General features: G+C 37.0%; 1 protein-coding gene across 2 annotated transcripts in view; it reads right to left on the bottom strand.

Annotated features, from left to right (window-relative positions):
- Window positions 1-6321, bottom strand: part of PGGT1B (protein geranylgeranyltransferase type I subunit beta) — a 27989-nt gene extending 21668 nt beyond the window's left edge. Inside the window, exons 1-2 of one of the 2 annotated variants that reach the window (XM_015819838.2) lie at window positions 6147-6321; window positions 1392-1510 (exon numbers count right to left, since the gene is read on the bottom strand). In XM_015819838.2, coding sequence (XP_015675324.1) covers window positions 1392-1510; window positions 6147-6289 — 262 coding nt within the window. In that variant the 5' untranslated portion in view covers window positions 6290-6321. Of the gene's footprint in view, window positions 1-1391; window positions 1511-5237; window positions 5355-6146 lie in introns of those variants that run through there. The other variant, XM_015819839.2, reaches the window with a different exon arrangement.
- Between the last annotated feature and the right edge of the window lie 4443 nt (window positions 6322-10764).

The raw sequence follows: 10764 nt of genomic DNA, 5'->3' as shown, positions 1-10764 counted from the left end.
TTAATACGGAGGAGATGGATTGTTTAAGTTTAGAGTTTGGAGTTAGAGATATTAATATTTGTTTACTTGTATTTGAATATTAGCCTAGGTTTGGTTTGGGAAGTCCGGGGGGTGGGGGGATGGGATATAACATTGTGTAATATCTGTGATGTATTTCTTTTTTTTTATGATGAAAACAATAAAATTTTATATTGGAAAATAAAGTTGATTACTGGTACGTTTTACTCTCTGTGTTCAGTATTTAAAATAAATCCAATGTTTTCATCCCATATTTTGGACTTCTAGTATAGAGATTAAAAGTGCCTTTGTAAACTTGCTATAATACTTTTTATGTAATCTTGCTGTGGTTCCACAGAAGAATGATGATCCTATTTAGATTTTACATTTGAGCTGATTTCTACTATCTATCTATAATATTTTTACTTCAAACATACTTTAACATGCTACCACCCGAACATGAAGTAGGTACAATATCTGAAGGAAAACCTCTTCCAGTATCCCTCTACTTAATTCATAAGATGAACTTTGCAGGCCCAAATTAAAGTGCCATGCTAAGATATGGCAAAACTACAAGAGAGCAGGTTTTTCAGAGATAATAGGCCAACTCTAGAATGCATTGTCAGTGACTTTGCCTGACAACCAATCTTAGTGTCTTGTTAATAAACACATCTTATTACAGGGAAAGATTGGTTTTGAAGGGCAGCATTTAATTAAAAATGAAAACCAGCTACCTTTTGTCTACATTGCTCTGTATCAGAAAATCTACCTCAGACTTGGTGGAGCAGACAGCAAGTGGAATGTAGGCCACTGATATCCAACAAGCAAAATGTATTCCTGTTAGTTAACTTTCTAACAAGTAATGTGACTTCTTTCATTCTTTTTTCTTACAGCAGTGAAAAATTAGCCTTACATTTATTAAAATAATGGCAGATTGGGGGAGTTATCAATCTGTACACTGGTTACAATACATTGTTATTCATACTATTCTAATAATTCTTAAAGAAATTCCAGCAAAATAATTAAGAGGAAAAAAAACTGACAAAAGTTTGTCAGAAAATAAATGTTTTTTTAATATAACAGCATGCAGAAACAAGTTTTTAAAAGCTATCAGCAGATACTCATTGGAATCTCATTCTACTTTCATTTCTTACCTACTTTGGTAAAAGTTATTATCAGCAATGTACAGCTTTTGCCAAGCTTCATTGCACTGTTCACTGACTTAGGTAAGAACAAGGATATTTTAGGACTGACAAGCTCTTAGTATAGTTCAAATAAAACAGTTTCCACAATTGATTAATATTCAGATGAACAAGAGAATGGTCTCTGTTTTTAAAAGACACTACACATATGTAATGAAATGTTAATAAAAGAAAAGCTAAAAACTCACTCACTATCTTCTGTGGGAAGGACTTGCAGAGAATAAATCCATTCTATTATATCCTCTTTGTTCACAACATCTAAGGAATCCAACATATCCAAGCCAGAAAGTGCAAAAAAAGCAATTGTCAACCTGAGAAGGGGGGGAGGGGAAATAGCAATATTAACTTCCAACTCAGATGATAGTTATTTGCATGTAGGACAACTTCAGAATTAACTGAAACAACATGAATATTATAACATGAACATAAATTGAATGAAACATACAGTACTCCAAGCAAGTAGTTATTCAACCATCAAATATGTTCATTATACTTTGATGAACAGTCACATTACCCTCATTTCTCACCCTGACTCCAGCATTACAGTCAATTTTTCCCTACGTTCCTATTATTTCCATTTCACTGAATTTTCCCTTTCCCTTAACATTAAATCAAATTTAACTGATCCTCTTACTCAGGCCTACATAACATACCCCATCAAGCAGCCTTGTGCAGCCTGCTGACATTTTTTAAAGAAATTAATAAATTCACCTCTGCCCCAAAAAACACAGTGCTGAGCACCTCCAAGTGTCACTGATCCTGTCAGTTGCACTGGTCCTGCCATCTCACTAGCTGATAAACGAACACTTGATCGGTGCATCAACTATTCCTTTGTGATGAGCAATTATTTTTATTTATAAATGTGGCCCTTTCCTTTCTACAAACCAGGGTGGATTTGATTTAAATCAAGTTGATTTAAATCACGATTTAAATCACTAGTAAAAAGGCCTGATTTAAATCAACTTGATTTAAATCATAATTTTTAAAGAGCAACTGTCATCTCTGTCCCGCAGCGGCTCCTCCTCTGACCCGCTGTTGACTCACCAACAGTCCCACTCGCTTTAATGGGATGGCTGGTGATGCGGCAGTGACACAACAAGGTGAGGGACGTGGCGGGCAGCAGGTGAGTGGATGCCGGCTAATAAGTGCTGCCATGATGGATCTGAAATGACAGGTGCTTTTTAAATGTAAGGACTCATTCTTGCTGGTAGTTAGAATCTTTAATATTATTATTTGCAAACAAAATGAAGGTTTTCTATTTAGAATAATAAACTGTCAGATTTGTAAAACAACGATATCAGAACCGATTTTAGGTTAATAGTTTAATCACACAATAAATTCTTTTATTTAATTAAAACACTTAGAGCCTGGTACAGATGCATTTCTCTTCAAACAATCATAGAGTTTGTAATGTACATAGATTTGCAAAACAATGGGATAAAGGAATATTTCTGAACTATATTCTATGATTTATCTCATGGTTACTGTGAAATTATGTGAATGCATCAATGCAGTGCATATTATCTCAGCTCGCAGAGCTTGGATTCACTGAATTTACCAAAAATGTAAATATTGCAGAATATACAGCCTCATGCTACATAACTAAGCTCCATTTCATGCTGAATAAACTAAGTTATTAATGTATCTTAAATAGAAAACTATATTTAGATAGATTTTTACTCCAAAAGTATTTTATTAAAATAAATTTGATAAAAATAAAAAAACTCTGATTTTAAAAAATCCATTTTTTTTAAAAAAAATTAAAAAATCATTGATTATTATCCACCCTGCTACAAAATGTGCAGGCTTGTTCTTATTCCTTTCTCACTCTTATGCAGATCACACACTTCTGTGGTATATCTGAGTTAATACCAGAAATACGATACTCTGTTCCCAATTATTTTTCCCTAAAACATTTTATTTACCTTATAATTAAAAGCTATCAAAACAGAGGCAGATACATGGGTCTCTACATTCAGACGTTCTGGAGACTTCTATGTATTATTGCTATGTAACATTTCAGAGAATGAGTAAGAAGAGCAATAACCAAAACATGTTCTAGAAAAGATTTATATATTTGGCTGGTGATGAAATAAATTATTGAGCAGTATTTTTCTAAGTCAGAGTTTCATATATTGAAACTGAAGAAATCTGTAAGAATACATGTTATATGCACTTGAGCAGGGGTCTTCAAACTGGCTGAGGAATTCTGGGAGTTGAAGTCCACAAGTCAGAAAAGGGCCAAGTGTGAAGACTCCTGCACCTGAGACATAAAAGTAAATAGCAACATTGATTGTGTACTGATTGTATTAAATCATAAGGCACACTATAAATACTTAAATATTTACATAATGGAACAAAAGAAAAATTTTCACATTGATATAGAAGCCAAACAACTTTATATAGTGCTGGAAATCAGTCAGTCCACCCAAAAAAAAACACCTTAAATTTGAGCAAATGTTAAAACTATTGACTGAATTAGAATTTTGCTTAAATCAGAAACTGAAAATAATTTTAAAAAATAAATGTACAGTATATTTATATTATTTGCAAAATAAACTCATGCATTTCATTGCTTACTTAATTCCCCAAATTTAGGATGAAGTAGGACTATACAGATTCAAAGGAAAAATTGTTTCAGAGTGTACACAACAGTATACATAGCACCTGTCAGAAACTTCTTAAATCAAATAGTGGTAGTTCTCGCTTACATCTTCTATTTCAAATTCTAGGACAGTGGTGGCGAACCTATGGCACGGGTGCCAGAGGCGGCACTCAGAGCCCTCTCTGTGGGCACCCGCATCGTCGCCCCAGTCCTAGGCCTTCAGCTGGGTTTTATAAAACCTTTTCGCTTTAGGCCTCCGCCGCCATGTGCAAAAAAAAAAAAAGGTTCAATCAATCAGTTCAATTTCAACTTCTGGGGAAAAAAAAAAGATCTTGCAAAGTTGGAATTGATTGATTGAACTTTTTAGTCCCATCCAGTCTGCCGTTACCACCGCAGCCACGCCCACCTAATGGGCCACGCCCACCCAATGGGCCACGCCCACCCGGCACCCGATGATGCATAAGTGGGTTTTGAGTTGCAGTTTGGGCACTCAGTCTCTAAAAGGTTCGCCATCACTGTTCTAGGAAGAACTGTAGAATGCTACTGAATTCTTACACCATAATTATTCTGAAAAACCTGAGATGCAGTAAATGCACATTACAACAACAAGCTTCTTATTCACTTTGGAGCATGCAACATTTTATCTTAGAATCTTTCAATGAATGTTTTTGAAAGAAAGATACAGCTTAACATCTATCAAAGTTTCGCAATGCAATAAACAAAACACCACCAAGCACATCCATACCTGCTACACCCACTTTTAATTGCAATGTGTGTTCAAATTTTACCATTTAAACTTACTAATTGTATTCCTTGTATACTCACCTTTAATAGATCAAAGCAGAGAGTACATTCGGAGAGTACATTCAGAGTAAATAATGCAGTACAAGTCCCAAGGACAGAATTAACCCCATCCAATGTGTGAAGCACAGAAAATAAAAACTCCTTTGATGTATTTACAGAAACTGCAATACCTAGCTTAATAGTAGGATAGTGTACAAAGGACTAGAGTTAAATCCCTTGCATCTAATGAGACAAACTTTTACATTAATGAAGACCTTTAGCTCTTTCTCCACAAATGTAGACATATTATCTGCAGTTTAAATAAATTTTATTTCAAGATAGTGAACTGAGGAAAATCAGTTTCAAAATGATGAAACTGCTGATAAAGAAAATTTCATGAAAAAGGACATATTCTCTGGCTGCTTCTTTTTTAGAAGCTCCATATTTTATTTTTCTAAAAGGCTTGGACATTAAGTCCACATAATACCCAAGTATCTTGATCTCAACTCCAAGCCTAGAAATATGAATTTGCCACACATCTTGAGGGCAATCTTGCAAGTGTTCACTCAGAACTAAGTTTGACTGAGTTCAATGAGGTGCATTTGTAAGGTTCAAAAAAATACTTTATCTGCAATGTTTGTAGTACTCACCAGTTTACTCAACCAGATTTGTCCAAGAACAGAATAAATCCACAAAGAACATTTTCTACATTTTCCATTTCAAATTCTATAGACTTATTTATCTTTTAAGCAAATGCTTTCTCTTTTTAATTCAAATTTTCAGCCATGTGTGTCGAATTCTTTTGAGAACCTTTCAACTCAGGCAGTCAGGCTTTGGCAAAGTGGGTTACCCTACCAACTAAATCAGGTAAGAGTTACTGTCTGCTTTCAAACCTCTATCCATCTCAGACAGGGGAACAAGCATTCAAAAGTTTTGATAACTGTACAATAAAACATCTGGATTCTGATCAAGTGTTAAGCTGCAAAGGTTAACAGCTTAATGAAATGAAACAGAAAGTATTTTAACTGTTTTGAAACGAATAAGTGAAACCAAGATCATATGTCTTGATCTGTTTTCCGAAATTTGACCTAAAACACATCAGGGGAAACTGGATCTAATTTTATTTTAGTTCCAGTGAGATTGTCGTTGTGAGATCACTACACCCAATAAATATTTAAAGCTATCATTCGAAGTGTGTGAAAAAACGGGGCTATCTCTTGAGCAGACATCTGTTTTCAATTTCAAGCTGCCACCGACAACCATCAAGGATTAGGATGCGGGACTTTTGGCGCAGTCAACTTTAATTAAGAATTAGACTAACGCCATTTCACAAATATTGACTCCAGGAAGCTGCCCAGAGCGCCACTCCGGCCCGCCGCCCCGACACCCCTGAGTGGCCAGAAGGGAACAAATCCTGGCGGGTTATTCCCGCTTCGGAGAGGACCCCGCCCACCGCTCAGCTGTCCCAAGCACTTCGCGCAAGGTCTGCTTCTGGGGGGGTGAACTCGTTTACTTCCCACCCGGAGAACCTCGAGCGCCTTCCCGCTTCCCCGGGGTACCTGCTGGTCTCCAGGGACGAGTAGCGTTCAGGCAAAATCTGAAGGCTGCGTTGGAAGAACCGCACGTGGCGTTCCTTGAGGAAATCCAACCTTTCCCCGTCCCCAAAACCTCCCTCGTCTTCCACCAGCACCGGGCTCGCCATGTTGGCTTTCCGCTTCCTACTCTCACACGCAACTCCGTCACCGGCGGCACAGTCATGTGACGCAGCCCCAACGTTGGGCCTTTTTTTTTTTTTTTTAGCGGCCGCGGCGGTAACAACCGGCAGCTGACCGAGCTTCATTCCGCCTCTTGCGCCTAAAGAGGTGGGGTTAAGCAGCTTTGGCGCCAACCAAAAGCAGGTTTTAAAATTGCTCCGATCGTTCAGGCCCGCGGCATTGGGTAGCAAATGGGTAACTTTTTCCTGATTGTACAGTTTTTTTCCCCAATTTTGGGGGGATCAGATATAACACTCTTGCAAAATTAGAGATTATATCTGTTTACATGGCTTGATGCGGAACAATTACAGATATGATTTGGAAGCTTCAATGTGCAGAAATGTAAGGAATGTAGTTTCTGTCCAAGAATCTTCTGAAATTATGTATTTCTCATTGATACAACACTGATAAAATAATTATTAAAATATTTCAAAGACCATATACAACAAAGCCTTACATGGATTATTGAAACAGGTATTGTGCTATACCTATCTGTTCTATATTTTATGCAGATCCTCTAGATTTTTACAGGAGATTGTTGGAATATAACATAAGTCACTCCATTTTGTAACCTTCAGCAAGCTTAATAGTGCTTACGTGTTAGGTTGCAATTAGCAGCTGAACACACGTAAGAACAGAGAACAAAGAGACAAGTCAAAAGAGCTGTCTATGCAAGCTACTATATTATCACTTCCTGATAAGACCTTCCAATGTGAACCACAATGGCAACTTTTCCTTGAACTGTTAGTTGTATAAGCCATGTAATAGATAAGATACATTCTGTAAAACCTTGGCTGTCTCTAACCTCCTAAACTCCCTTGTTTGTAACCCTCACCCCCCTGAAAAAGCCTTCTGCCTGCAATTTGCTTTGATGTATGCTAATAAAGGAGAGCCTGGGAGGGAGAGACTCCACTTTTGCTCTTTGGATTTCTTCTCTCTCGACTCTCATCCGAGGCAGCCTTGTGTCTGTCTTTTCTTTACCATGAGAGTCAGTCACAGGAGATCTTCAAAATCACCATCAAATCCTAGAATATATCTGAGCTTGTGCAATTAAAATCAACATCTTGCTCAGTAGCATTACAATGACAGAAAAACAAGGAATTATGTCACAAAATTTTATCTCTGGAGAATTTTTTTACAGGGAGTTTCCATGCCACAATATTCATTCTTTATCGCGTCAGCATTGATTGCACTTAAGAGGGAAGTGCAAGATCCCAAACCCAACCTTTCTTTTGGAACTAAGGATAAACAACTAAAAGTTACGGAACTTTTGTTTTCATGAATGCTAACTAGGGTGAGATTACAATGTGCTCCAAAGTGACAAAGTTTGATAATACCCACAATGGACAAATGGCTGATGAAGGTGATGAAGCTTCCATAGAAGACTATTTTTTTCTTTGCTTATAGAGAAAACAATATCTACATATATGGGTGACTGGAAACCCCTTATTAGATTTTTTGGATGTAATGAAAACAATGTACTTACGATATATGGTTTTGATAATTAGAAAAACAACTGAATAAATAGAGTGAGCTTTCTTTTGTCATCATAGAGAAAGAAATACGGTAATTTTGTAATTGTATTGACAGTATATTTGTTGCAAAAGAAATCAGAAGTTTCTATTTCTTTCTCTTTTGGCACGTTTGACTTTTTTTCTATTTCTCTTTTCTGCTTTTTCTTTTTATTAGTTTGTCTTAGTTTTTATGTTCTTTGTAAAACTTTTAAAATACATTTTAAGTTGCACAATTTAATCTTGGACAAGCTTACTTTGAAACATTTTCAGTTGTTTGGAAGAATATGCAGAAAGAAAATAATACTCTGTCTCTCTCTCTCTAGGGCAGGGATCCCCAATCCCCGGTCCGCAGTATGCCAGCAACCAGGCTGCGCAAACAAGCAAAGCCCCATCCACGGGATGCAGGCAGCACATAAAACCACGCCCCCTCCACTCCATGGAAAAACCTCTCTCCACGTAACCGGGTCTGGTGCCCAAAAGGTTGGGAACCTCTTGCTCTAGGGTTTTTAAATGTTTTATTTGTTTGTAATTTTTTTTAGTTTTGAAGGATGAAGATTAAGAAACAACTCATTTCTCTATAACAAGAGCTTATTATTTTCTGTTCCATTTCAGGAACATTAAGATATTACCGTATTTATTGGCGTATAACACACACAGGCGTATAACACGCACCTTCATTTTAAGGGAAATTTCAGGAAAAAAACAAAGGTGGGGCCGGGGGGCGGAGAGCTTGGCGGCAGCGGCAGCAGGAGGATGGGGAAGGGGCGTGGCTGCCCGGGCCAAGGTGGGGCCGGGCGGCGAAGGGCCGCGGCTGCCCGGGCCGAGATGGAGCCGGGCNCGGCATTGGGTAGCAAATGGGTAACTTTTTCCTGATTGTACAGTTTTTTTCCCCAATTTTGGGGGGATCAGATATAACACTCTTGCAAAATTAGAGATTATATCTGTTTACATGGCTTGATGCGGAACAATTACAGATATGATTTGGAAGCTTCAATGTGCAGAAATGTAAGGAATGTAGTTTCTGTCCAAGAATCTTCCGAAAGTATGTATTTCTCATTGATACAACACTGGTAAAATAATTATTAAAATATTTCAAAGACCATATACAACAAAGCCTTACATGGATTATTGAAACAGGTATTGTGCTATACCTATCTGTTCTATATTTTATGCAGATCCTCTAGATTTTTACAGGAGATTGTTGGAATATAACATAAGTCACTCCATTTTGTAACCTTCAGCAAGCTTAATAGTGCTTACGTGTTAGGTTGCAATTAGCAGCTGAACACACGTAAGAACAGAGAACAAAGAGACAAGTCAAAAGAGCTGTCTATGCAAGCTACTATATTATCACTTCCTGATAAGACCTTCCAATGTGAACCACAATGGCAACTTTTCCTTGAACTGTTAGTTGTATAAGCCATGTAATAGATAAGATACATTTTGTAAAACCTTGGCTGTCTCTAACCTCCTAAACTCCCTTGTTTGTAACCCTCACCCCCCTGAAAAAGCCTTCTGCCTGCAATTTGCTTTGATGTATGCTAATAAAGGAGAGCCTGGGAGGGAGAGACTCCACTTTTGCTCTTTGGATTTCTTCTCTCTCGACTCTCATCCGAGGCAGCCTTGTGTCTGTCTTTTCTTTACCATGAGAGTCAGTCACAGGAGATCTTCAAAATCACCATCAAATCCTAGAATATATCTGAGCTTGTGCAATTAAAATCAACATCTTGCTCAGTAGCATTACAATGACAGAAAAACAAGGAATTATGTCACAAAATTTTGTCTCTGGAGAATTTTTTTACAGGGAGTTTCCATGCCACAATATTCATTCTTTATCGCGTCAGCATTGCACTTAAGAGGGAAGTGCAAGATCCCAAACCCAACCTTTCTTTTGGAACTAATGATAAACAACTAAAACAAAGTTACGGAACTTTTGTTTTCATGAATGCTAACTAGGGTGAGATTACAATGTGCTCCAAAGTGACAAAGTTTGATAATACCCACAATGGACAAATGGCTGATGAAGGTGATGAAGCTTCCATAGAAGACTATTTTTTTCTTTGCTTATAGAGAAAACAATATCTACATATATGGGTGACTGGAAACCCCTTATTAGATTTTTTTGGATGTAATGAAAACAATGTACTTACGATATATGGTTTTGATAATTAGAAAAACAACTGAATAATAGAGTGAGCTTTCTTTTGTCATCATAGAGAAAGAAATAATTTTGTAATTGTATTGACAGTATATTTGCTGCAAAAGAAATCAGAAGTTTCTATTTCTTTCTCTTTTGGCATGTTTGACTTTTTTTCTATTTCTCTTTTCTGCTTTTTCTTTTTATTAGTTTGTCTTAGTTTTTATGTTCTTTGTAAAACTTTTAAAATACATTTTAAGTTGCACAATTTAATCTTGGACAAGCTTACTTTGAAACATTTTCAATTGTTTGGAAGAGTATGCAGAAAGAAAATAATACTCTGTCTCTCTCTCTAGGGCAGGGATCCCCAATCCCCGGTCCGCAGCATGCCAGCAACCAGGCTGCGCAAACAAGCAAAGCCCCATCCACGGGATGCAGGCAGCACATAAAACCACGCCCCCTCCACTCCATGGAAAAACCTCTCTCCACGTAACCGGGTCTGGTGCCCAAAAGGTTGGAGACCTCTGCTCTAGGGTTTTTAAATCTGTTTTATTTGTTTGTAAAAAAAATTAGTTTTGAAGGATGGAGATTAAGAAACAACTCATTTCTCTATAACAAGAGCTTATTATTTTCTGTCCCATTTCAGGAACATTAAGATATTATCTGCTTATCCTCTTAAATTAATCTGAGATACATTATATAATCAATCTGCTAAGTAAAGCAAAGAAAAAAACACTTGTTAATTTTATCTGTTTATTTCTGGGTTGAAAAA

This window comes from Protobothrops mucrosquamatus, unplaced genomic scaffold (assembly GCF_001527695.2).
Source record: "Protobothrops mucrosquamatus isolate PMUCROS unplaced genomic scaffold, P.Mucros_1.0 scaffold996, whole genome shotgun sequence".
NCBI lineage: Eukaryota > Metazoa > Chordata > Lepidosauria > Squamata > Viperidae > Protobothrops > Protobothrops mucrosquamatus.
The sequence above is the reverse complement of the archived record's forward strand: the minus strand, read 5'-3'. Positions and strand labels throughout refer to the sequence as shown.